At 61.1% G+C, this 27,403-nt stretch overlaps 1 protein-coding gene across 1 annotated transcript in view; it reads left to right on the top strand.

Annotated features, from left to right (window-relative positions):
- Positions 1-19,220, top strand: part of Ttc28 (tetratricopeptide repeat domain 28) — a 480,228-nt gene extending 461,008 nt beyond the window's left edge. Inside the window, exons 21-30 of the mRNA XM_013014273.1 lie at positions 3,935-4,079; positions 9,383-9,562; positions 10,188-10,908; positions 11,570-11,694; positions 13,286-13,517; positions 14,099-14,175; positions 15,221-15,244; positions 15,769-15,898; positions 16,693-16,800; positions 17,640-19,220. Of these exons, the coding sequence (XP_012869727.1) occupies positions 3,935-4,079; positions 9,383-9,562; positions 10,188-10,908; positions 11,570-11,694; positions 13,286-13,517; positions 14,099-14,175; positions 15,221-15,244; positions 15,769-15,898; positions 16,693-16,800; positions 17,640-19,207 (3,310 nt within the window). The 3' untranslated portion in view covers positions 19,208-19,220. The remainder of the gene's footprint in view (positions 1-3,934; positions 4,080-9,382; positions 9,563-10,187; positions 10,909-11,569; positions 11,695-13,285; positions 13,518-14,098; positions 14,176-15,220; positions 15,245-15,768; positions 15,899-16,692; positions 16,801-17,639) is intronic.
- The last annotated feature ends 8,183 nt before the right edge of the window (positions 19,221-27,403 follow it).

The following is a 27,403-nucleotide window of genomic DNA, read 5'->3' on the forward strand; positions in this document are numbered from 1 at the left end:
CCACCAACCCTCACCCCACTAACACCCATCACCACCCCTACCACACTATAACTACCCCACCACACTACTACCCCACCATGCCACCACCCCTGCCACACCACCACCACCACCACCCTGCCACACCACCAACCCTCACCCCACTAACGCCCATCACCACCCCACCACGCCACCACTACCCCACACTACCACCCCACCATGCCACCACCCCTGCCACACCACCACCACCACCTCACACAACCAACCCTCACCCCAGTAACACCCATCACCAACCTGCCACACCACCACACCACTACCACCTCACACAACCAACCCTCACCGCACTAATGCCCGTCACCACCCCGCCACGCCACCACTACCACCACCACTAGCCTGCCATGTAACCAACCCTCACCCCACTAACACCCATCCCTGTCAACACCCCTGCCACGCTACAACTACCCCACCATGCCATCACCCCACACCCCAATACCACCCGATCACCCCCACACACACTACCAACCCACCTATACCACCCGATCACCCCCCCACACTACCAACCCACCGATAGCACCCTACCACCCCCCACACACTACCAACCCACCACTACCACCACCCCGCCACGGCACCACACCACCCCATCATAGTTCACAGGCTGCATCCACAGGGCCTCTGGCTATTGGGCTGATACACACACAGATCTGCTCACCAGGACATTTGCCATCATAAAGTCAGTGAGGAGTTTAAAGGCGGTATTTCTTCCAGGCCCATTGACAGGCTGTCCTTGGCGCTTAGCCTCCCACCTTACCTGTCAGAGATGAGGCCGCCCTGTGGCAGGGAGCCGTCTTGTCAGAAATCTGCTCCAAGAAACCGTGTTCTTGGTGCTCATCGTTGACTTGGCCGTGTCACTGGCAGCATCTGGTTTGCTGGTTGGAGTTGTGAGACTTCCCTCTGCCTGTGGTTCTGTGAAGACAGCACAGGCTCTGATGTGGCCTGGGGCCACCATGAACGAGAGAGTGGCGTGTGTGGTCCCAGATGCATCCTTGGGCTCAGCGGGGCGAGGCCCGGGCCTGGCAGCCGAGGAGGGAGAGGCAGGCAGTGCGGGTGGCAGAGCCCGTCCCGCAGAAATGCCGTGGCGATGTTCACACGACTCGGCTACAGGGGTCAGAAGTGCGTCTCGGTGCTTGAATGTGCTGTTGCCAGCTGGCTCTTCCACCGGAGCTCCCAGCCTCGGGAGCCCCTGCCCGAGCAAAGCCCGGCCCATGGTGGCACATTCAGAACAGGAGCCACCTTCAGTCTGGCCCCGCGCTCCCGTGTGTCCCGCGAGGCAGGTGGCCCAGTGGAGAGGGCCCGAGGCTGCCTGAGCCAGAAAGTGAGCAGGGGGTTGGGCAGGAGGCTCACAGGCAGCCGCCAGGGCAGGTGCCTGAGGAGGGGGAGCCCCGAGCAGAGACGCAGCGGCCACAGCCCACCCTCGCCAGGAGGAGCAAGCAGCTCAACTCCCACCCAGACACCAAGCAGGGCCTCCCTCCCCACCTGCCACCACGAGGCTCTGTGCTGCCGAGAAGACAGGCATCTCTCCAACAGAGGACGAGCCCATAAAGACCCTGCAGCGTGATAAACTTCTGTCACTTAGCGCTAATGGAGCCTGCTGGAAAGGGAATTGGAAGACAGCGGGACAGCGCCACCTGCTGGGGCCCTGGGGTGGTGCGGCTGCCAGTCTTACCATGGTCACAGTGAGGCCAAGCACACAGCAGATGTCAGACCCGGCCCTGCCCCAGCTCTGTGCAGGTCTCTTGCCTTCTCTGAGTCGCTGGGCCTCACTGGCCCTGGGAGGGCTGATCCATGGGGGGGATGAGCTCCCCTCATCTCAGAGGTCAAGGGCAGCCTGGTACCACGCCCACCCGGTGCCATGGAAGCACGAGGGAGGCCCGGGTCACGCCTCTGGCCTCTGAGCAGCCTCCCAGCTGAGACGCGAGCTCTGTGCTGCACTTCCCCGCTTGTCTGTGTCCCTTTGGGCAGGCGGTGGCAGCCCCCTGATGGCCCGCAGCGGAGGCGTGGCCGGGGCTGCAGGCAGTCCCCGCTGAGGAGGCCTGCGGTTATGGTAGCCCACCCCTAGCTTCACCAGCAAGGGGCCCCCTGCCCCTCACAGGCGATCAGTGGCACAAGGCCGCCGGATCAGGGCTGGGGCTGGCTGGCTGCCTTATGAACAGCCCACTTGTAGCTGCAGGCGCCCCCAGCAGGGTGGCTACAATGGTCACTGCAAGCATACCGCCAGCCTGCAGCCCCCGTGAGCACAGTGTGGCAGAGGGGGGCCGTGTCCTGCCAGGCCTGCCTCCAGGCCCCGCCCACACCTGTGCGGGGGAGGGGGGGGGCTCCCAGGGACCGTGAGTGGCTCCAGGCCTCTTCCTGCCCTGCCCTGTGCTTCTGGACTTGGCTGCACAGGGCCAGCTCTCCCGTGGGGACAGGCCACACTGGTGTCAGGCCATCAGCATGGAGGGGGAGGTGGCTGGCTGAGGTGCTGCTGGTGCAAGCCCAGGGCTAGAGGCGGAGCCTCCACACACCTCCTCTGTGTGCAGGACCCAGGGGCGTCTCTGACTCACGTCACGGCTTCAGGCTGGCGGGGCCTCTGTTATTCTAGCTGCTACCTGTTTCTGCGCTCTTGGTTTTACTTGGAAACAGACACCTCTAGGATGAGGGCCCACCACAGGTCCCAGGGGCGCAAGAGATGGATGGTTGCGCAATGGCCAGGTGGGCCAGTGAGGGAGGCTGAGCCATGGCTCTGTGGCTCCCGGATCAGAGGTCAGCATGCATGCAGGGCGGGATGGGCTCGCTGAGAATGCATACAGGGTGACAATGCGTGACAGACACCGTGTGTCATGATGCGTCTCCTCTAGAGACACAGCAATCCCCCTTCAGGGAAGAGCTGCCCTTTGTAGCGTGCTCTGTGGTGCTCAGTGGGCCCGGGTCGCTCCAGGGCCATCCGCGCTTCACTGCCTCTGCCAGCCAAGTGTCCTGTCGCCTGTAATGACACGCTTCCCGCGGAGCGGTGGACAGGGCGGCTCCCCGGGCCTCTCCGTCCTGCTGCTCCGCCGGCTCTGCGCCAGCTCGCTGTGCCTCTGGAATGTAGGTCAGGCGGGCGCTGCACAGCCCCCACGTTTGCAGGACGGAAAGTGGAGCCAGACAGCTCCTCTTCAGATGCGCATCCTGGCTGGGCTCAGCAGGAATGCCCCTTTTGGGCTGCTAGGTAGCCGGCAGGTTGCTGGCAGCGGGCGGCAGAGCCCTTCAGGCAGCGCCTTGCTGGGCCTGGGATCAGACACGACGGTCCCTGCCCCTGAGGCCGGTGGCACGCAGAGCGGGGTCTACATCAGCGCTCCAAGGACCCATGGATCACCTGGCAGCCCCTGGGCTGGGCTAAGCCACACGGCCAGGCACAGGGCAGCCTGTCCCTCCGCTTCTGCCGTGGGGCACGCATCCCCACCAGCCCGTCCCCCCGCTGCCCCTGCAGTCCAGAGATCACGACCACACTTGGCTGGCAGCAGGGTTGTCTCCAAATGAATCCGCCAGTGTCCTCAGCCCGCACAGGCAGGGTGTGACACCTGTGTGACACCCACTGCCGGCCCGCCCAGCAGCTCCAGTGCCCCGCAGGCAGCTCCGCCAGCAGCGCTGCCCTCAGCCCCGTCTGTCGGGGTCCCCACGTTCGCCTGCACACAATCACCCCACGCAGGATGTAATTAAGTCCTGTGAGCAGCACTTGGGGACATTTGATTATGTAGGAAAATGCCACAGAAGTGTAAGCTGTTGTGCGCAGCGGGTTTAGCCGGCAGTTTCTGACAGTGCTCACTGTGGTGTGGAAATTACCTGCCAGGGACGGGGAGCCGGGCGGGGAGGGCAGCAGGCCCCCTCCGCACACCCATCCCCACCCGCCGCGGGCTGACTCCCCTCCCCACCCTCTCCCCAGGAGCTGCCAGAGCATGACGAGCCTGTTGAGCAACACGGCCTCGCCCAGCAAGGACGGGCCCTCCTCCCTCCCCAGGAGGCAGAGCGCACTGGCCAAGGCGCCGCTCCGCGCCCTCTACGACCTGCTCATCGCGCCCATGGAAGGGGTGAGTGCACCCCGGCATGCAGCAGCTCTGGGCTGTGTGGCTTCTGAGACACAAAGACGGGCTGAGACACCCCCAGCCGTGGCTTCTCCCCGCCTCAGGAGGCGCTCGCTTGCCCAAGTGGCCTTGTCTTCTTGGCAGGGCCGGGCTGGAGTTGTAGGACGGCTCCACACAGGCCAGGCGCCCTCCCGTGCGCCGGGAGACAGGGACTTTGCCTGTGGGGAAACCTACCCAGGCGCTTCCTAAGACCCAGGGATGCCTCTGTTCCCCATCCATCATCCCGGAATCTCCCCAATGGCCTCAAGCCAGGGCTGTGCTTGCTGCTAAGAAGGGGCCTCAGACCCATCAGGAACACTGACTCCGCAGCGGTGGCGGTGGCCCCGGCACAGGTGGCCTGCCAGGTGTCCTGTGGCCACACAGCCCGCCTGGGCTCCACGCACTTAGTTCAGACAGTTCTTGGTGAGGGGGACCTTCATAGACCAAGTGGTGAGCCCGGTCATGCCGTCTCCCTGCTGCGGAGGCCTGTTCAGCCATATACTTTCACCCTCCCTCCCCTCCGCAGCACACCATCCCCATTCAAGCCCGGCCCCCTGGCGGCCGAGGTGGTGGGTGAGAGCAGAGGGGACCAGGGGAGCTGGCTGCGACTGGCATCCTGTGCTGTGAGGCCACAGCCTCCGCGCAGAAGCCTCCCGGCCTCCTCTCCCGCCTGCCACGGCAGCGCTTACTGCTGCACACTGGGCGCCTCCAGCACTGGACACTGGACTGGGCTCAAGATGGAGCCCCTCAGTCTCTTGTGATGACACTGAGGTTTGAAATCAAAGTCTCACAAGGGCCAGACAGGTGCTCTACTTCTTGAGCCACATCCCCAGCCATTTTTGCTTTCATAATTTTTTGCACAGAGTCCCACATTTTTGTCCACGTTAGTCTCAAACTGCAAGCCTCCAGCCTGTGCCTCCTGCGTAGGTGGTGTTACAGGCGTGTATCACCACGCCCCACTTATTTGTTGGTATGCAAAGTCTCAACTTCTTCCCTAGGCTTGCCTCAAAGCGTGGTCCTCCCGGTCTCTGCCTCCCAAGTAGTCAGGATGCCTCTGATTCTCCACCCACAATTCAACCTTTGGTCCCTGAAGGGACTGTCTCTTGGGGCCATCACAGGGCCCGGTGTGTGGCTCATAAAATGACAGGTGGTCCAGAGCTGCTTCTGTGTTCAGCCGCTGGGTCTCCACAGTGAGTCTAACACTCTCCCAGAGCGGGGGCAGGGTGAGGCTGGGTCCCCAGGCAGGAATCAGCAGCGGAGTCAGAGGCCAAGGGCAAGAGGCCTAGAGCTCCCCGGGGGGGGGGGGGCTGGCATCCCTGGGCACAGGGAGTGGGCTGTCTTCCAGTCTTTCAGGACTCTCCTGTGGTTTAAAGAATAAGATGTGCTCACTGGCTAGTGCTAGCCAGTCTGGACAGCCAGATGCCCTTCCATGGCGCAAGGAAGGGGCAGCTTAGGGACCCGAGCCTAGAGCGACAGGAAGGTTCTGCCAGCTGGTGGGGGGAGTTGGAAGGAGGTCACGCTGCCCAATACAGAAGTTTCCTACAGCACCAGGGCCTGCATCCACCATGGGGGGAGGGCTGGAGGAAGGGACGGGTCCCCGCTGGGCATGCTGGGCCCATCTCTAGGGTGAGAGCCGTCTCTGGGTCTTGACAGCTACAGATTTTTTGTTGTTGTTAATGCTGTCAGCCGTGTGTTTTAACAGTTGAAGGAGTTAGGCTTCTTCAGATGAATCCCAGAGTAAAACTTTGAAGCCATGAAAGCGAGCAAAGCAGGGGCCGCCGCTGGGTGCCAGGGGTGGTGTGTCGCCTATGCCGGGCAAGCCGGCCAGCCCGGCAGCACAGAGAGAGACAGGTCTCAGCCAGCCGCTGATCTTGACAATACGGCGCCCCCACTGGAGCTGGAGTGCGGAGGAAGTCCCCTGTCTCCGGCTGCATTCAACAAGTGCTTACTGGCGTGTGCCGAGGTTGGGGGGCAGGGGCAGCTCAGCCTGGGTGACCCCCATTCTCCCCCTGGCCCGTGGAGCAGGGAACCCGGTGCTGCTTCCTCCTGCTCCAAGCGTGCTGCCTCTTGAGGCCACCAGAGGGCGACAGGACACCACTCTCCACCGCCAGGCACAGGGTCTGACCGAGGCACCTGGGGGCGCGGCGCGGGCACGCGAGCGCTTGAGCGCGCGACTGCCTTCGTGTGGCGGCTGCCCCTCTGCTCGGGGACTAGGCCAGCCAGCACGGAAAGTGGGGCAGGGCAGCAGTTCCACCGCTGGCGCCCACTGGCCTTTGAGTTGACGTCCCGCTCTTCCCTGGAGCGCCGTCCTTCGCTGTCAGGACGGCAAGTGCGTCTTACATCAGCACTCCAGCCGTCACCAGCCGTTAAGCCACGTCCTGTCTGACACCCCGGGGAGATGTCAGAGGGAAAGTTGCGAGTGCTTGGTGTGAAAGGGCCTGGCGTGTGTTTGTGGCGTTGTTTTAATCAGATCAGAGTGAAGGATGCCAGGGCAGATGGGACCAGTCCCAACCGTGCGGAGGCACAGCCCAAAGGGCTCATTGTGGGCTGCAGCAGCACGTGGGTGGCGGGACCTCGGGCAGTGGGCACAGCTGCTCCTCCAGCGTCTGGCTGCACGGGGCCGACCCGGCTCCAGCCGCGTGGCCTCGAGGCTGGGTGAGCGCCGGACGCCCAGGTCCGCTCATGCGCCTCAGACGCCCAGATCTGAGCACACTCCCGGAGGCCCCGCTTGCTTATCGGCTCCACCAGGCCCATCGTTGGTTCATGTTAGTTCCATCTTCTATCAGCAAGTCTTACAAACAGAAGTTTCAGACTGCAAACGAGAAACCTGGGCTGAGAAAGGAAACGCAGCCCGTTCACCTGCTCTGGGGAAGACTCGGCTAACCCACAGCCCATTCTCCACCGAACCCGTGGCCCAGACCTCCCACCCGGAGCAGGCAGGGTGTGCCAGGGCAGGCAGGCGCCAGGGCTCTGCCAAGGATTTCCTACAGCGACTCTCTTGTGTTGCAAAATGGCCCCTGTAGTCGCGTAGCACGAGGCGCACTCAGCCTGGACGGGAGCAGCAGGACAGGCTGGCAGGGTGGGGGCTCAGCGGGGCTGGGTCTGTGCTGTGTGTGGAGCGGGGCTGAGGCCCTGGACCGCAGCCCCCTTGAGTCCCAATGGAGACACGGGTGGCGGCATTCACATGAGGACAGCAGCTACCCCACACGGGTGGCGGCATTCACATGAGGACAGCAGCTACCCCAGGCCGCCCATCTCCACAAGGAGGCGGCCACCACAGGTGACAAGGACCGACGCAGCGCGCGAGGGCCAGGAGGCCGCGCTTCCAGAGGGGGGACCTGGGGCTCTGGCTTCGCGGACGCACGCTTCAGCCAAAATCTGGGTGCACACAGCCTGGTAGTAGACACCATTGCTTTGGAAGCAGCTCAGAACCCCAGGCACCATGCGACCCCCCCCCGCCCCCGCCGTGGCCCTCCAGGGACCAAAACACAGCTAGCACGCGACCCTTGTGTGCCCCCGAGGGCCAGAGTAGCTCCAAGCCTGAGCTCAGCCCCTGCGGAACATTCTGGCCTGAGAGAGCGCAGGTCTGGGTGCTTGGCTCAGGGCAATCCCAGGGCCTCCGCCAACAGCTGTGAGCAATGCTGGGTGAAGATGAGGTCTCCCCTCAACCCTGGGTTGAATGCTGGAGCTGCATCGCGATGGAGGTCATTTCCATGCTTAACTATGGGGACATCTGCAAAGGCCAGAGAGTGGGGGGACCGAAACATAGCCACGAGGAGACAGGAACGGGGTAGCAGCAGGCTCCCCGAGCACCCCACCCCTCCCCGGCCGTGGCAGCTCCCGGCCTCAGCCTGTGGGAAAGGATGTAGCTGCCCTGGGATCGACATGTGCCCCAAGCCGCTGTCCCATCTACTCATCTGCCCCCCATGCCCAGGAGCACCCCACTTTCCACGCCACAACGCAGCGGGAAACCCTCACCTCTGGGCGCGGGGCACGCAGGCGGGCCCGCGTGGCTGGGAAGGTGCAGCAGCTGCGTGTCCTCACCGCTGGGAGGGAGGGGCCGCCAGCAAGACACGGTGAGCACGCCGCCAGCAAGATGGCGGGGGGTACCCTTGGACCTGTGCAGGAGGCTCTGGGGTGTCCTCACCCTTCTGCAGGAGGGCAGGCTGTGTGTGTGTGTGTGTGTGTGTGTGTGTGTGTGCGCGCGCCAGTACCAGGCTTTGAACTCAAGGTCTCGTGCGCTCACTCCGCGTTCTTATGCACAGTCCACTACTCAAGCCTTGCCTTCAGTTGGACTTTTGCTGGTTATTTTGGAGTCTGTCTTTCCATTCAGAGCTGGCTTTTAACCACAATCCTTCAGCTCTGAGCCTCCTGGACAGCTAGGATTGCAGGCTTCACTCTCTTGACAAAGCTTGGCACCCAGTGCCTCTGACATGAGAAATGCGCACCCTCACCCGGCAGATACGCAGGACGGCCTGAGACAAGAGCACTGGAATGCCCTCCCCGGCCCTCAAGAGCAGCCCCCCGGGCAGCTGTCCCCCTCACTGCCACGGCAGCCCGCAGCGCGCCAGCTTCCCAGTTCATAGGAGAATCAGCCTGTGTGTTCTCTGGACACACGGGGGGGGGGGGGGCGAACTCTCTGACAGGGCTGGCTGGACTCTGCTGGCTGCTCGTCCGCTGACAGATCTGCAGACAGCGCCGGCCGCGGCTGTCATCTGTCACGTGCAGCGTGGGTTGCTGCACCGTGTGGCTGCTGCCCAGCCCTGCCTTGGCCGACACCCACCAGCCAGCTCCACAGACCCCCCAAATATCTGCCTCCCCAAGTTCGCAATCATCTTCAGAGCTGCAGTGCCTCTTCTTGGGGTCACAGTGGGGCCTTACTGGAGAAAACGATGGCTGTGCTCCTGTGGCTTCTCAGGAGGGATGGGGTTCTCATAGCCCACGTCGTCTCCTGGGGACCCAGTACAGCCGGGGACACCCACCTCAGAGGTGGGGCACCAAGGCCCAAGTCACAGAGGCCCTGGAGTGCAGCCCTCCAACCCCACCGACGGCGTGGCCCCATGGCCGGCAGGTGAGCTCCCACTGGCTGACGCCCAGGGTGCCAGCGCCGGCCCAGCTTTCCCGGCCCCACCCCGCCGCTGTGCTGCAGCCTCCTGCAGAAACCTGCCTCTGCGGACCATCGCCTTCGTTCCTGGCCCAGCCTGCACACTGCCCTGGCTCACCAGCAGACCTCCCCGCACGGCAGTCACGCACGCTTCCTTCCCCTGCAGGGCCTGATGCACTCGAGCGGCCCGGTGGGCCGGCACCGGCAGCTGGTCCTGGTCCTGGAGGGGGAGCTCTACCTCATCCCCTTCGCCCTCCTCAAGGGCAGCGCCTCCAACGAGTACCTGTACGAGCGCTTCGCCCTCATCGCCGTGCCCGCCATCCGCTCGCTGGGCCCCCACTCCAAGGTAAGGCGCCCAGGCCGGGCGGGGCCGGCGGGGGGGGGGGCCAGCCCGCCTTCGGTCCTCGCTGCCTGCCCAGTTCACGTGAGGTCAGTTTCTGCTTCTCGGTTTTGGAGGGGGGGGGGCCAGCCCGCCTTCGGTCCTCGCTGCCTGCCCAGTTCACGTGAGGTCAGTTTCTGCTTCTCGGTTTTGGAGATCTTCATGTGGGCTCTGCCGCGGAACAATGTTCCACAAGCAAAATGAGTTCAAGCGGAAACCGCATGAGCGTGTCTCGGGGGCTGAGTGCGTCTCAGGTGCGAGGGAGCGGTCTCCCGCCGGGCCCTGGGCTGGCAGCACCGGGCGCAGGCGCGGGCGCAGGCGCGGAGGTCTCCGTGAGCCTCTGCCGCGAGCTTCCCGACGCTGCGGGCAGCAAGGCAAGCACGAGACCCCGGACATCGCTGCTCCCCAAGAACAGCGCGAGTCCCGGGACCACAACCTGCTCCTCCGCGCCCCAGAGCTTGTGCTGGTGCTGTGTGTGCCCTTGCGGCCTGCTCCCCACGCGGCCAGGCCTTGGCACACTGGCATCCCACCTCTGGAAGCCACTGAGATGCCAGCCGCGCCCTCCAGCAGCCTCTGCTGTGTCCCCTCCTAGGGCCACCTGAGGAAGACCCCGCCCACCTACTCCGGCTCCACCTCCATGGCGGCCGTCATCGGCAACCCCAAGCTCCCATCAGCCGTGATGGACAGGTGGCTGTGGGGGCCGATGCCCTCGGCGGAGGAGGAGGCCTACATGGTTTCCGAGCTGCTGGGCTGCCAGCCCCTGGTGGGCAGCGTGGCCACCAAGGAGAGGGTCATGAGCGCCCTCACCCAGGCTGAGTGCGTCCACTTCGCCACCCACATCTCCTGGAAACTCTCCGCCTTGGTGCTCACCCCCAGCGTGGACGGCAACCCTGCCGGGAGCAAGAGCTCCTTCGGCCACCCCTACACCATCCCCGAGTCGTTGCGGGTGCAGGACGACGCCAGCGATGCCGAGAGCATCTCGGACTGCCCGCCCCTGCGGGAGCTGCTGCTCACGGCCGCCGACCTCCTGGACCTGCGGCTGCCCGTGAAGCTGGTGGTGCTCGGGTCCCCGCAGGAGGCCAACGGCCGGGTCACAGCCGATGGGGTGGTGGCGCTGACACGGGCCTTCCTGGCTGCCGGTGCCCAGTGTGTGCTGGTGGCTCTGTGGCCGGTGCCCGTGGCCGCTTCCAAGATGTTCATCCATGCCTTCTACTCCTCTCTGCTGAACGGCCTGAAGGCCAGCGCGGCCCTGGGCGAGGCCATGAAGGTGGTGCAGAGCAGCAAGGCCTTCTCCCACCCCTCCAACTGGGCAGGTAGGCGGCGGCCAGGGGCCAGCGGGGGAGGCGGGCGCATGCGCCAGGCAGGGAAGGCTGTGGCCCCGAGGCCCGAGGCCTGCTCAGGGTCTCCGGTGGTGCCAGTCGCCCTTTGTGTCACAGCGAGAATGTGGTAGTTGGTGAGCACTGTGACCACGACACTCCGTTTGGGACGCATGCCAGGGGCAGATGACAGGAAGGCACCAGTGCCGGTCCAGGCTGCGTCTCCTGGGCTGCGTGTCCCCGGCCTGCGGTGGTGCTGGCCCCACACGCCCCACTGCCCCGCCCATCGTTGGGTCGTTGTGGGCAGAGGGGCGGGGCTTCATACGGCAGGCGTTCCGGTCAGAGACGGGCTGTTCCCAGTGGCAGCATTGCTCTGCGCGAGGGGTAGATGGCTCAGGCGGGGGGCGCCTCGCATGAGGCCTCAGGAGCAGCACCCAGAGGAGCCCAGGGAGCAGCCCGAAGCTCCCCGGGACACCCCAGCACCGCACACCGCACCGGTGGCGTGCACATGCCGCACAGCTGGGCAGTGTTGGCTTCTGAAGGGCGGGGGACCGAAGGGCCGGCAGCGGGTGGGCACCGGCCTGCGCCTGGCCGCCCGCTGGGGCCAGCGCAGGGCTGTCAGCTGCCCGCTGAGGGGTCTCCTTGCTGCCCTCCACAGGCTTCATGCTGATCGGGAGCGATGTGAAGCTTAACAGCCCCTCGTCACTCATCGGCCAGGCGCTCACAGAGATCCTGCAGCACCCCGAGCGGGCCCGAGACGCTCTGCGTGTGCTGCTGCACCTGGTAAGGCGGGGCGGGGACGGGAGGGGGGGCTGGCATCCCCCACCAATGCCTCCTGGCTGGGCAGGTCACTTTGGAGCTCCCAGCTCCTGGCACACAGCAGGGCCCGCACTGTCACATCTGCTCTGACAGCTGACGCCAGTGTCTCCTCGCTCAGGTGGGGCAGAGCCTGATTTTGCCTTGGCTGCACCCACATCTTCAAGGCCTGCTAAGAGGCCACGCATCATGCCCGCAAAGGTGAAGCCATCACACACAGTGGCTCACGCCTGTAATCTAGCTGCTCAGGAGGCTGAGCTCTGAGGATCATGACTCAACGCCAGGCCGGGCAGGAAAATCTGTGGGACTCTTATCTCTAGTTAACCACCAAAAAGCCAGAAGTGGAGCCGTGGCTCAACGTGGGAGAACCCTAGTCTTGAGCAAAATAAGCTCAGGGACAGCACCCAGGTGCGGAGATCAAGCCCGGGACTAGCAGACAAACACGCGCAGTTATTAAGTCAAGAACAGGAAGGTGAAAGCCATTCCCTGCCTCCTCCTGGAAGTCAGCTTCCCATCCCATTCAACCCTTGGCCGCAGTGGGCTGAGGGCCAGCAGGACCTAGGCCGACGCTGACCGGGGGCCCCGCCACGCCTCCTCCACCTCCTCTCACAGCGGCCAGCAGTCCATGAAGGGTGGGGCAGTGGCACCCCAGCTCCAGCGCACTCACACAGGACCCAGGGGCCAGGGGGGCAGGCTGCACCTCTGCAGGCAGCTGCGGCTCCTCGCCAGGACGAGGAGAGAAAGCACTCACCGCAGGGCTCCCCAGGGACTTGGCGGTGGGCTTCCTTGGGTCTCCATCACCGCCAGGCCCCGTTCCCGGCTGCTGCCCGACTGCGTCTCTCAGATGGCGCCTCTGCCCCAGCCCTCAGGCTCATGATGGGTTCTCTTCCTCAGTTTCATCTCCTGGGGAGAGTCTGAGTTCTCTAACCAGCCCTGGTGCTCCTTGACCCCAGGGGGCAGTGTCTCCAAGGCCCTCTGGCTGGAGGGTCAGCGGGGCCAGTCATTCCCACCCACGACACGGGCATCTAAGCCCAGCATCTGTGTTGCACTTAAAAAAAAATTGCTGTTGTTACAAAGGTGATGTGCAGAGGCGTTCCAATTACATAAGGCAGGTCAAGAACGTATTTCTTTTTGGGCAATGTCACTCAGGTCCTCAAATGCCCCCTAGCCCGGAGTCTCGGGGCAGGATCCCCTGGGGAGAGGTCCTGTGCAGGCTCAGTGTGGTTTCAGGCTCTGGAGCTGCTGGTGGGGTTCAGTACCGGCCATGCCGAGAGCAGAGAAGGGGTGGAAGAAATCCAGGAAAGGGCACTGCCAGCCGAGGCTCTGGGATGGGTGGGCCCTGCTGGTATGACGGAGGTTTTGAAGGCTGTGAGGTTTACCTGCAGCGGTGGCAGCAGCGCTCTCTTGGGGCAGGTTGGTCTGAGAATTATTTGTGGGCAAATTGAGTTGGTGTCTGAGGAAGAGCGGGGGAGGGGCAGACCCTGCTGCATCCACGCCCCGCGATGACGGCAGCACCGAGTCCTCCGCCTGGCCCGGCCTCACGCCCGTGTCCCCGCAGGTGGAGAAGTCCCTGCAGCGGGTCCAGAACGGACAGCGCAACGCCATGTACACATCCCAGCAGAGCGTGGAGAACAAAGTGGGTGCCGTCCCCGGCTGGCGGGCCCTGCTCACTGCCGTGGGCTTCCGCCTCGACCCCCCGGCCAGCGGCCTGCCAGCGGCCGTCTTCTTCCCAACCTCAGACCCGGGCGAGCGGCTGCAGCAGTGTAGCAGCACCCTGCAGGCCCTGCTGGGTGAGCAGGGGTATGGGCAGTGGGGGCAGGGGTGGGGCGCTGCGGGGGAGCAGAGGTTTAGGGTGGTGGAGGCAGGGGTGGGGCGCTGCAGGGGAGCAGAGGTTTAGGGCAGTGGGGGCAGGGGTGGGGTGCTGTGGGTTGAGCAGGGGTGCGGGCAGTGGGGGCAGGGGTGGGGCGCTGCGGGGGCCACACTGCAGACAGTAGGGGTGGTGCGGTACAGTGGGGGCCGCAGCCCCAGTTAGGCCAGGTCTCAGAGCCAGAAGTGGCAGGGTCCCCGTGGCTACTGCACTGACCTGGGGCCCCCAAACCAGCCAGTCTCCCCACCCCTCCTGTGCACGGTCTGAGTGGCATGGCCCCTTTCTGGCGGCCAGAGGCGGGAGGGGGAGCAGCACAGCCAATGCTAGCAGCCGAGCATCTGAGGGGTCCTGAAGGGGGGCCACTGAGAGCAGAGGGGAGCCAGGCGCCCGCACCCCTGTCCTCTGCCCGACTAAGCTGTTGATCAGTGGCACCAGCGCTGAGCTTTAGGGAGCCCCCTCCCCTCGAGGGGAGCAGCTGGTGCTGAGGCCCCTGTCCTGGCCCAGGTCTGCCCACTCCTGCCCTCCACGCGCTGTGCAAGCTCATCACGGCCTCGGAGACCGGCGAGCAGCTCATCAGCCGGGTAAGCGGCCCAGAGCCTTGATTGGCAAGGGGGGGGGGTGTCCAGGAGACGGGGTCCGGTCCTGCCGGTCCCTTGTCATCCCCAGCTGTGACTGCAGGGAGGGGGGGGGAGGCCTGGGCAGTTGGCGGAGTGTTCTCTAGACACAGCCCTGGAAGCACAGTGGTTCCCAGGGTGCTCATGGGCAACTCTGGGGTTCCCACGTCTCCTGAGTGTCCTTCCGCACCAGCACCCCGCCCTGGCCCAGGCCGAGGGACTGGCGTCACCGCCACTGTCCCCGCACCAGCAGGCGTGAGCAGCCCCACCACGCACGCGCCACCGCTCCCGAAGCCACGGAGCCCAGGCCCAGCAGAGCGAGCGAGCTCTGCTTCCGGAAAGGCCGACCTGGTGCAGGGGTTTGGGGTGTCCAGTTGGAGACCAGGGAGGCCCAGCCCAGCCTTGGAGCTTCTCTGTACCTGCCGCCCCTCTGTGGGCTGGCGAGGGGGGTCTGGGGTGAGCCGGGGGGCCACCGGGCGTGGGAGGGGGTGCCATGGCGCCACCACCTGGCGGGGGCACAGAGCAGTTGTTGGAGGTAACAGGAAAACAGAAGGCACTAGTGTGCGAGGCCTCAGCCCACCTCACCTCAATCCACCTTTCCCCAGGGGCTGATGCCCCCTGCCTGTCCCAGACTTGTTCCCTCCTGGAGCCTTGCAATTCGCCTGCCACCTCTGCTTGTGAACCGCACTAGGAGACACTTCCGAATATCGCACGCTGAAACACGCAGCGCCCAGGAGGCCTCCAGAAAGAACACGCTAGAATCACAGCCCTGCCCCCCACAGGGCAAGGCGGAGGCCGGCGCGGGAGCTGGGCGCTCCTGGCTGGGGGCTGGGGCCTGCCGCCGCTCTGGGGCGGGAGCGTCCTGCGCGGAGCTGCTGCAGCGGGTCTGGCTGTGCATCTCCTGCGTCCCTGCCTCTCGCTGCCTCCACCGCCCGCGTGCATAACTGCTGAGCTTGAGTCTAAACTCTTCTTTCTCTCTTTTTCTTTCTTTCTTACAATCTGCTGGCGGAAGGCTGTTAAAAATATGGTGGGAATGGTGAGTACAACTTTAAGTAGCAACTGCTGTCAGGTGAGCGCCGACCCGCCCCGCTGGCCCGGGGGTCTGTCCCTTCCTCTGCTCTGACTCCCCCTTTCCTATCCACCCTTCTGTGTCCTTGATGTGACCCTTGACCTTCCACCCCAACAGCCGGGGCCGAGCCAACACTCAGCGATCACAGGAAGGTCCCTGGGCGACCGTGGGGCCCCCAGGAGCCCCGCGGCGCAGCATTCATTCCAAACATGAGTTCTTTAAATTCATAAAGAAAAAAGGAGCGAGGTGACTAGTCCCCCAAATCCTCCAACGCCCAGGCAGAGGCGACCACAGGGCCTGTGGCCCATGGCGTCCCGCAGAGGGCAGGCGGCGTGAGGCACTTCCAAACCAAAGCCAAAGGCGGTACCGTGAGGGAGGCAGCAGGCGAGAGGCTGGCCAGGCCAGGCCAGGCCAGGCGGGGCTGGCGGCAGGCGGAGGGGAAGCTGCAGCAGGGGAGGCCGGCAGCACGCTCACACCTGTCTCCCCCTCAGCTTCACCAGGTGCTGGTCCAGCTCCAGGCCGGGGAGAAGGAGCAAGACTTCGCATCGGCGCCCATCCAGGTGTCCATCAGCGTCCAGCTGTGGCGGCTCCCGGGGTGCCATGAGTTCTTGGCCGCTCTTGGTAGGACAAAGCGTCCGTGGCTGCATGCTTCATCGCTTCTCCTGGTGCCCTGGGTCCTACCTCAGTGTTTCCGCTTAGAGATGGTGCACTTGGAGTCCAGTGCTTTTGCCTGACTCCCTCCAGCACTGGCCACCTCCCCCGCATCAGGCATCACCTCTGTCCCTCAGGCGGAGCAGTGTGTCTGGGACAAAGGCACGGCTATCCCCGCAGGGCCTGGGTCCCCTCGTTTGGTTCCCTGGGCAGCCCCCCTGTGGGCCTCCCTGGGCTCCTGCGCTCCAGCGGCCCTCCGGCCTCAGACTCAGGCAGGCCGTGTCGCTCAGCAGGTTGTCTGGCCAATGGCCGCTGCTCTGTAGCCACGCCAGGGCTCCCTCAGAAAGGCTGCGGCCTGGGCTCCACCAGAGCCCCCAGCAAAGGTGGCTGCAGCTCCCTTAGGCTTTGGCTAAGGGGGACAGAGAGCCCTTTGGGGGGCCCCAGAAAGGGAGCTGGTGAACACTGGCTCTCAGCCCATGGTGGAAGACACAGATTAGGGGTGCTTGGCAGATCCCCCCCCCTTCAGGGCCTGTACTGTCCTGAGCATGCAGGTGTACAGGCGGAAAAGCAAAACATGAACGAGGTGCACACCCTGGCTCACCAGAGCCTGGCTGGGGCAGGAGAGGCAGAGAGGCGGCTGCGGGGGGCAGCGCCATCGCGTCAGGCTGCAGCCCGGCTCGGCCCTGCCCTGGCCCCATGGGGGTCCCGTGCCTGTGCGGGCTTCTTCCTGGGGAAGCAGACATTTCTATCCCATGGCTCTCCAGGCTTTGACCTCTGTGAAGTGGGTCAGGAAGAAGTCATCCTGAAGACCGGGAAGCAAGCCAACCGCCGCACCATGCACTTCGCGCTGCAGGCCCTGCTGTCCCTCTTCGGTGAGCACGGCCGCCGGCCCCGCGGCGGGCAGGAGGAGAGCAGCGACCGCTGGCGTGTGTTAGACAGAGTCCCAGCTGCGGGCAGAGCGCTTTGCTCTCAGGGTGTTCGGTCCCCGGGCGGGGTAGTTGTGTGCCCAGTGCTGATGTGGGCTGGAGGAACACAAAAGCAGGGTCCAGGGCTGGGGGAGGCAGGGGAGCGGACGGCGTAGTGACAGGACACACCTGTCCCTCGCAGGCCCCGAGGGGGAGTGTGGCTGCGGAGGAAACGCCCTGAGCCGCCTGGCTGAGCAGTCTGCCACGGGGCAGGCCGGCCGTGGGCAGGGCAGGTGCCAGCTGTGACGGAGGCTGTGGTTTGGGGAGTTTGGTCCTGCTGGCTTACCAGGACAGGATGGTTGACAGTGGGGCAGCCGTGGGCTGGAGGTCAGGGAAGAGCAGAGGCTGGGCTCAGTGGTGGCTTCTGGTTGGAAGCTTTGACCCACTTGGGCAGCTGGCTCAGTGTGGTTGTCCACACCCCAGGGGTCCGCGCACACACACACACACACACACACACACACACACACACTCAGGCGGGGTGGGCAGGGCAGTGTGAGCTGTCGGGATCGGGCTCGCAAGGGGGCCGCTGGCACGGAGTGGGCTGGAGCGGGCACAGGGCGGCCCACGCACCCGGGAGTCCTGGCGCGATGGAGGCCAGGAGATGCCCTGGATGGGAGAACTGCCTGCTGTGGCTGGGCCCTGCCGGTCATTTGGCTTTTTGGTTATGGTGTTTTGGGTATTTGGTGTACGTATGGTGGTTCCCATGCCTATTAGAGCTAACCGCCGTCGCCATGTTTTGTGCTTAGATTCCACAGAGCTCCCTAAGCGCCTCAGCCTCGACAGCTCATCCTCCCTGGAGTCCCTGGCATCGGCCCAGTCTGTGTCCAATACCCTGCCCCTGGGCTACCAGCACCCCCCGTTCTCCCCCACGGGGGTGGAGAGCATCGCCTCCGACGCCATCTCCGTGTACAGCCTGAGCTCCATCGCCTCCTCCATGAGCTTCGTCTCCAAACCTGAGGGCGGCTCCGAGGGCGGCGGCCCCCGAGCACGGCAGGACCACGACAGAGCCAAGGCGGCGTTCCCGCAGCGGGCGACCCTGCCGCGGCGCCAGCTGTCCCCCCAGGCCCGGCCTGCCGGCGGCGGCGACAAAGATGAGGAGGAGTATGAGGGCTTCTCCATCATCAGCACGGAGCCCCTGGACCCCAAGCAGCCCCGAGCTGGGGCAGCAGGAGGCATGAAGGTCTCGGTCAGCTCCAAGGGGAGCATCAGCACCCCCAATTCCCCCGTGAAGATGACTCTGATCCCCAGCCCCAACTCACCCTTCCAGAAAGTGGGCAAACTGGCCAGCTCGGACACCGGCGAGTCTGACCAGTCCAGCACGGAGACTGACAGCACCGTGAAGTCCCAGGAGGACAGCGCCAAGCTGGACCCCCAGGAGCTGGCCCAGAGGATCCTGGAGGAGACGCAGAGCCACCTGCTGGCCGTGGAGCGGCTGCAGCGGAGCGGGGGCCCGGAGCGGGAGGAGGGCGGCCCGGCGCCCAGCGGCACCACCGTCTTCCGCGCGTCGGAAACCAGCGCCTTCAGCAGGCCTGTCCTCTCCCACCAGAAGAGCCAGGCGTCCCCGGTCCCTGTCAAGCCAAAGCCCCCGGCCCGGAGCTCGTCCCTCCCCAAGGTGAGCTCCGGGTACAGCAGCCCCGCCCCCTCGGAGTCGTCCAGCAAGGACCAGAGCCCGGCCAGCGGGCGCCCGTCGCCCGGCTGTGACACCCCGGCGTCGCTGGCAGAGCCGCCGCTCTTTCGGCTCAAGTACCCCAGCTCCCCATACAGTGCTCACATTTCTAAGTCACCCCGGAACGTGTCCCCGTGCTCAGGACCCCAGTCCCCTGCCGGCAGCGCCCCGTCCCCCGCGCTCTCCTACTCCTCCACCGGCTCCGCCCGCTCCAGCCCGGCCGACGCCGCCGACACCGACAAGCGGAAGCTGGCGGCCATCGACGAGAAGGTGCAGGCCGTGCACAACCTGAAGATGTTCTGGCAGAGTGCTCCCCAGCACCCCACCGGCCCCATGAGAATATTCCGTGGGGCGCCGGGCACCCTGACCTCCAGGAGAGACGTCCTGAGCCTACTCAACCTCTCGCCCCGGCACAATAAGAAGGAGGAGAGCGTGGACAAGCTGGAGCTCAAGGAGCTGTCTCTGCAGCCCTGCAGTGAGGCGCCCCCCAAAGTCCCTGCCAACGGCCACTGGCGCCCCGAGACCTCGGCACTCCCCCTGCCCAGCGGGCCCCCCGCGGCAGCCCCCACTCGCCCTCTGAGACTGCCCACCGCCAACGGCTACAAGTTCCTGTCCCCCGGGCGCTTCTTCCCCTCTTCCAAGTGCTAAGCCCCCTCCCGTGCCCCCCCCCGTGCCCGGCACACACGGCACCACAGGGGTCCCGCTTCCTCGGCCCCCCGCCCGCCCAGCGCCAGCCAGCCGCACACAGACTGGCCCGCTGGGGGAGGGGCACTGCCCCGCCACACGCCACCCGTCCCGCCACCGGTCCCGCCACCGGTCCCGCTCGTGGCTCCTGCGGCCACATTCGCCAAAAGCCAGGACTCGGGGGGGCGGGCGCCCGAGGGGCGGCACTTCTGACCACTGGGCCACTTCTCACGCTTGGTGTGATTTCACAGGAGGATTCTGCACGTGGGGTCACGGTCCTGGGTGGGGAGAGGAAGGCACACATATTTTGCTACAAGGTCTACATGAGTCTTTTTATACACAGAAGTACAAAAAGGTTTTTTAAGGCTTCAGGTGCTGGGGTGGGGGGGAGCGGGTTTACATAAAATCTAAGTTGAATTCTACATGAAAGTATTATCTTAGCCAAAACCAGAATGATGGTGGTTAAAATGCCAATGACTGGAACTGAATTGTAGCAACTTTGGTCTCCTGGTATTGGAACCCCACAGCCAATGCAATAATTCACCTCCAAACGCTTCTGTCCGCAGCTGCGCTGTCTGCCGGCCTGGTCAGGGTCCTCTGGGCCCGGTGTCAGCCACACTTGAATCTTCTGTAACTCTTACACAGGCATTTTAGAACTATGCAATTGTGATTTAAAATGCAACTTTGTGCTTTTAAACCATTACTGACCTTTTTTTGTACACGGACAAACATCTTGTTTTATTATCAATAGAACTTTGCAATTTATAGCTATTATTTTTAAAAGCTCAAAAAGGTTTTTACAATGTCAAATTTTGAATACTCATCCGTAAGCAATTATCAAGTTTTGAGGGAAATGACTAAAGTCATTCTGTTTCCTTATTGAGGAGAAAAAGAAAAGAAAAAAAGGTGCCACGGTTAGCTAGCCGATAGCAGAGCCTCGCTTTCCATTCCCGTCCCTCCGTTTCCCAGCCCAGACCCCAAACGCCGCCATCCAGACCGAGTCTGGTCAGGGGAACTAGCAACAACTTATTTTAATAAGAAAAGGAAACGCTGAGAATCACCAAGTCCTCAGTCTTTAGCTAACTCTCGCATCCCCTCTGGGCGCACGGGGCCAGCGGGGCAGCCGCAGTGCCCGAGAGAGGCGCTCACTCGGCCCTCCTGCGTCCTCTGCGCTCCCCTGAGCCGTGCCCACAGGCAGGGCACAGGCACGGGACAGATGAGGCTGGCACGTTCTGCCCCGGCCCCAGCCAGAGAGGAGCTGCTTCTCATGTTATAGAGGAAAGGAGCGAACAAAGCCACAACTGTAGCACTGTGCATTTAGATAGCCAGGAACCAACCTCACAGCAGACCAGCGGACGCAGGAGCCAAGGCCAGGCCGCCTCCCGCTCAGCCGCCCTCAGCCTCAGCTTCCTCCAAATGCCGGAGCCGCGCAGGCCCCGCTGGCCACCTCTAGCCAACCCCCCCCCCCCCCCAGCCAGCACGAGGCCTCACGGACCGCCCTGCTCTCCTACTGTTTTAGATCTCACACTGCACACACAAATGATACATGGGATTATTTTGTCCCAGTTACTAAGTTTCAATGACAGGGGGTGGGGGATTGGTAAAATAACCTTGTCAATCTCAAGGTCACCAGAATCACCACGTCACGTTTACTGTCAGTCTCGGGGTCTCTGTACAAGTGAAATGGATATAAATCAGAGTGGGAGAAAGTAGCCCCGACCGTGCAGGAGCGTGGACGGCCATAGCGTCTCTCGCAGATGAGACTGGCGGCTGTGGCCCACAGGCGGCTGGCATCTCTGCCCCAAGCGCCTCTGCGGCTCCCACCCCTCGCATCTTCCAGTCCCGCCGCAGAAGAACCTACATGCTAGTCCTGATTTTGCCTCGGCCTTTACGAGAAAGTTTGCCAGTTCCTGGTATAGATGAGAAAAAAACGCAACTGGAACGTTGTTTCTACGGGAGACGGACAGGACCGGCGGGCCTTGACAGTCTGGACCCTCCCAAGGCTCCTGCTCCAAGGGCTCTCACCCCACCTGTGCGGCCGCTGGCCCAGGTAACAGATTCTAAGTGTCTTTGCTTTCCCTTTGCAGACTGCATTGGATCTCTCCCCTCCCCCCCCAGGGAGATGCCACACCCTGCCCTGTCCTGCCCTGCCCAACAGACCACACACATAAACACAAGCAATAAACCCCTCTCACAGCTGCAGGGAGGACTCAGAGCCAGACAGCCAACCCGCCCGCACCATGCACCAGATCCACTCCCACAGGAGGCCAGCTGCGGAGCTTCCATGCTGACTCACGTCGGTGTGCAGCAAGGCGCTCACACTCCACATGGTTACGTAGGAGGCGAGACGTGATCCTGACCCCGTGCCCACAGGCACCAGGGCCTTGGAGGGTGGCCCGGCCAGTGCCTGGCCTCGCCGCCCCCAGGCCCTCGGGCTCCAGGTGGAGCGGTGCTGCTCGCTAGCTTCAGGTCAGGCTGGACAGGCACATGACGACTTGGTTTGCTCTTAGGAGGCAAAAGATAGAGGCTGCCATTTCTACCCCGCTTTGTTTTATCCCAGATGACTGAATGGCTGTGCGCATGGTCTGTGTGCGGGCCTGCCCCTCGGCGGTGCCCCGTGAGCCCCTCCCCCTCCCTCCCACACCCCACTTGGCATTCACGCTCCTTACACAGTGGTAAGCCACCTTTGGCCTACATGGACATATTTTGTAAATGACAGTTTCCAGACAGTGTTAAACTTTTTATATTCCAGAATTTGCCATGTAAAAAGAACGTCATATTTTTATTGAGACTTGTGGGGCACTTGGCCTCTCCCTTTGTGATTTCTGTGTCTATTAAAGCATGACGTCCTTGCTCTAACCACCGTCTCTGTGTCTCACACCCACACCGCCGGCTCTGCACTGAGCACACTCGCGGCCGGCGTGCAGGGGAGAGCAGCCCGGCCCCCTGCCTGCCCTGTGGGGGGTGGCCTGGGGGGCTGACACCTTGGCCTTCAGGAATCACTGTTGGAGGGCCAGAAAATTCTAGAGATCCTGATTCTGCTATATCTCTAAGGAAACTTGGAAAGTGTTTGAGAAGGAAGGAAAGCAATCCTGTCTGTGAAAGTCTAGAAGGCACAAAGGATGGGGAGCAAGAACTGGCTAAGTAGGCGCTGGGAAGGTGGCTCAGTGGTAGAGCGCTTGCCTTGCATGCATGAGGTCCTGGGTTCGATTCCTCAGCACCACATAAGCAAAAAGAAAAAAGCCAGAAGTGGCGCTGTGGCTCAAGTGATAGAGTGCTAGCCTTGAGCTGAAGAGCTGAGGGACAGTGCCCAGGCCCAGAGTTCAGGCCCCACGACCAGACCCCCCCCCAAAAAAAGAACAGGCTAAGTGAATACATCAAACACTGTAAAAACAGAGATGTCCCACTTGTGCAGCAATAAAAATAATATGCAGACGTATGTAGAACAAGGTTAAAGTGCGGGAAATTTGAGGGTGGAAAAGAGATTTTTAAAAATAAGTTAAATATTCATAATCACAGAAATAGAAGGATTATGCCTCTAAATTGGCTGATAGAAAAGAAACACTGATGTTTTAAAATGTCATTTGATCCAGGCACTGGTGGCTCACACTTATAATCCTAGCTTCTCAGGAATCTGAGATCTGAGGATCATGGTTTGAAGCCAGCCCAGGCAGAAAAGTCCCCATGAGACCCTCATCTCTGCCAGTTAACCACTCTGGTCAGAAGTGGCGCTGTGGTTCAAGTGGTAGAGCACTAGACTTGAGCACAAAGAGTCTCAGGGACAGCGCCCAGGCCCTGAGTTCAAGTTCCAGGACCAGCAAAAAAAAAAAAAGGATAAAACAAAACCAATCAATGAAAAATTAGGACAAATATAAAATGAAAACTAAATTATTAAGAACAATCAAGTGAACTAAACAATTACAAAGCAGATTTGACAGATGACAGCAATACACCACTCTTTAAACACCTTGTGCTGTCTGAGAAAAACTCCACCCAGGCCTGGAGTGTCCGTGGTAACAGCTGAAGGACAGCGTGGCACGTGTTAGACAGGGCAGATCCACTGCCTACCGATAAAAACTTAGCAAAGCCAACATCCATGCTTCAATTCAGCAGCTTTAAAACACAGAAGTAAAAACTGCGAGACCTACAGGGTCTGGGACAATAGATACCGTAAGAGATTTCTAATCCTCTATTGGCAATAATTGATAGTACAAAAAACAATCCGAAAGCATGTGTGGAAGGTTTAAGCAATTCAGCCAGACATGGCTGCACACACCTGTAATCTCAGCTACTCAGAAAGTGGGAGCAGGAGGATTATGCTTCCAGATGAAAGAGGTGCTGAGGATGTGGTTCAGCGGTAGAAGCCTTCCTTAGCATGTGCAAGGCCCTGGGCTTAATCCTCAGGACTGTCACACAAACAGAATTTATGGGGCTGGGAGTGTGGCCTAGTAGAGTGCTTGCCTAGCATGCATGAATCCCAGGGTTCAGTTCCTCAGTACCACACAGATAGAAAACGCTGGACGTGGCACTGTGGCTCAAGTGGTAGAGCACTAGCCTTGCAGAAATGAATCTCAGGGACAGTGCCCAGGCCCTGAGTTCAAGTCCCAGGACTGCCAAAAAAACAAACCAAATTCACAATTCATCAAATAAGCTTATTTTTCACTTCTGACAGTGAGGCCACATTCTTCACATGTCACACAGGGTGTTTTAGGAAATGTCACAGACAGTCCGAGTAGGTATTCTTGGCAAATACTGACAAGTAGGGATCGCTACCACCGTGCAGAACACAATACAAAGAAGGCAGTCAGGGGCTGGGAAGGTGGCTCAGTGGTAGGGCGCTTGCCTTGCATGCCTGAGGCCCTGGGTTCGATTCCTCAGCACCACATAAGAAAAAGAAAAAAAAGCCAGAAGTGGCGCTGTGGTTCAAGTGGTAGAGCGCTAGCCTTGAGCCGAAGAGCTAGGGGACAGCGCCCAGGCCCAGAGCAGAGTTCAGGCCCCATGACCTGACCCCCCCCCAAAAAAAGAAAAAGAAGGCAGTCAGAACTGCAGGTTTATCTTGGTTCAGCTCTCCCTCAATGAGTAACCACACAAGCTTCTGTTTATATTTATTTAGAAAAGAAGGAAAAGTGCATTTTAAGCAAATCAAATATATAATCTGGCCTACTTATTATTTCATGGCTGTGACAGGCAGTGGAAAACTCAAAGAAATGGTCACTTTTATTATTTTTGTTTTTGCTGCTTGACACCTTAATGTCCTAATCACACAGTTTTTCTTATAAATTAAAACAGCTTAAAAAAAAAAACAAGAACTTCAGGGGAGTGGTGATGGTAGTGTGCTTGCACTCAGGGCTGTGGTGCTGTCACTTAGCTTTTTTGCTTAAGACTGGCACTCTACCATTTGAGCTGTGCTTCCGCTTCTGGCTTTTTGCTGATTAACTGGAGATAAAGAAGGGTCTCTTGAATGTATCTGACTAGCTGGGTTTTTGTTTTATTTTGTTTTTTGCCCCAGTCCTGGGGCTTAAATTCAGGGCCTGGGAACTGTCCCTGTGCTTCTTTTTTTGGGGGGGAGGGGTCCAGGTGTGGGGCCTAACTCTGGGCCTGGGCACTATCCCTCAGCTCTTCAGCGCAAGGCTAGCGCTCTACCACTTGAGCCACTGCACCACTTCCGGCTTTTTTCTTTTTGCTTATGTAGTGCTGAGGAATCGAACCCAGGGCCCCAGGCATGCAAGGCAAGCACTCTACCACTGAGCCACCTTCCCAGCCCCTCCCTGAGCTTCTTTTGCTCAAGGCTAGCACTCTACCACTTGAGCCACAGCTACACTTCTGGCTTTTTTTTTTTGTTTATGTGGTACTGAGGAATCAAACCCAGGGCTACATGCATGCTAGGCAAGTACTTTAGTACTAAGCCACATTCCCAGCCCCCAGGCTGGCTTTGAATCACAATCCTCAGATCTATTTCAGCCTCCTGAATAGCTAATTACAGGTATAATCCTAGCTTTAGTGGGATTTGAACTCAAGGCCTTGAGATAAAACTAGTCAGGCCGGGCCCTGGTGGCTCACGCCTGTAATCCTAGCTACTCAGGAGGATGAGATCTGAGGATCGCGGTTCAAAGCCAGCCCGGGCAGGAGAGACCGTGAGACTCCTATCTCCAATAAACCACCAGAAAACCGGAAGTGGCGCTGTAGCTCAAGTGGTAGAGCGCTCGTCTTGAGCTGAAGAGCTGAGGGACAGCGCCCAGGCCCAGAGTTCAGGCCCCACGACTGACAAAAAAAAACAAAAACTAGTCAGATACTCTACCACTTGGGCCACAGCACCACATCTGGCTTTTTCTGTTCATGTGGTACTGAGGAATTGAACCCAGGGCTTCATGCATACTAAGCAAGCACCCTACCACTAAGCCACATTCCCAGCCCCACTTAAAAAAATGTTTTTTTGTCTGTCATGGGACTTGAACTCTGGGCCTTGGCGCTGTTCCTGAGCTCTTCAGCTCAAGATGAGCACTCAACCACTTGAGCCACAGCACCACTTCCAGTTTTCTGATTCTTTATTGGAGATAAGAGTCTCAGGACTTTCCTGCCCGAGCTGGCTTTGAACTGTGATCCAAAAGATCATAGCCTCCTGAGTAGCTAGGATTACAGGTGCCCAGCTTCACTTTTTTTAACATAGGAATTTGCTTTACTCAGGCTAACCTCAAATAATAATCCAATCATCTTACCTTTACCTCAGGAGTTGATGGGATTACAGGTGTGAATCACCACGCCTGGCCTAGTTATTATCTTAGTTGGCAGTCCAGAGAGGGGCCATCTGGAGTTCTAGGATTCCACCCCCACAAAAGAGGATGGCAAATTACAACCAGGGGCATTTCCTTGTCCCTTCTACCTAGCTGCCTACATTAACATATATAATATCATTGTAGGAAAACTGGCTCATAATTCCAGCAAATGAGTTGAAGATAGCATTTTAAAGGAAAATGTTTAGCTTTATGTGTTTGTTTATGGGCAACATTCAAAAAGCACTAGGATGGGACAGCCAAGACTACTGAGGGAGGTGGCCAGTTCAAGAGTCAGAAAAAAAAGCGCACACCCAGACACAAAGGAGGCAGCCGACAGGACGGAGTGGGAGACGCGAGGCTTGTTGCAAAGGACAGCACAGGCCGTGAGTGAGGGCGGGCCGCGCTGTGGGTGGACGGCCAGGAACGAGGCGCAGAGGCTGTGGTTAATGGTGCAGCAGAGGCTGAGAACTACTCAGAAGAGCTCGAGATCGGTGCGTGTGACAGTGCGCAAACAAGCTTCGTGGCTGGAGGTTCCACGCCGACTGAGGAGCGGAGAACCGTGGGAACAGGGCAGGGAAGACTGCGCAGTGGGGGAAGGCCATGTCTTCCCCTCCCCACCCCCGCCCCCCGCCCCCGGGCCACAGGTGACCACACAGCATCACTCGGTGAGGCAGGCAGGAACAGGCAGCTGGGATCGCTCAGCTTCGGCTTTCCTTCTAGGACCTGTGGTGAGGCAGCCCATCATGGCGGGCGCACGCGGGCGCGGGGATGAAAGTGTGCCCACTTGAGGCCGAGACATGAGGAGGAGGCGGGGAGGGCACCACGGCCCTTTCTCCGTGACATCCTGCCACCCATCCCACCTCCCGAGGTTCCCAGCGCCCCTGAAGGCCTCGGAGTGGGCACCAAGGCCTTAACACAGGAGTCTGGGGGAGACTTGCACACCCAAGCCTGTGACTGGCCCGAGGGGGACGCCCGCCCAGGGTCTTGCTGTGCAACCCTCATGGGCCTCTAACTCACAATTCTTCTGAGTGCTGGGACTGTGGGTGTGTGCTGGTGCACCTGCCTAAGTTTGCCATTTATGAAGACCGAACATAAGAAGCTGCCACTGCTGTTAACGTTGAATTTTACTTGAGCACAGTTACAGGTAGATGAAGCCAAAGCAGGAAATAAGAATGAACACGCGAGGGCCCCTGAGCTCCACGGTGGCGGTGTCCACATCGCCCCACACAGCAGCCGCCCAGTGCTGCACACCCGCCTGGGGGAGGGGGGGAGGGCCACAGCACCTTCCTCCACCTGTCCTACCTTTCCCGCCCTGTTTCCACATCCTCCACGCCATGGAACCTCCAACCACGAAGCTTGCTTTTGCACTGTCACATGCACCAATCTC

The sequence above is a fragment of the Dipodomys ordii genome, unplaced genomic scaffold (assembly GCF_000151885.1).
Source record: "Dipodomys ordii isolate 6190 unplaced genomic scaffold, Dord_2.0 Scaffold23, whole genome shotgun sequence".
Classification (NCBI taxonomy): Eukaryota; Metazoa; Chordata; class Mammalia; order Rodentia; family Heteromyidae; genus Dipodomys; species Dipodomys ordii.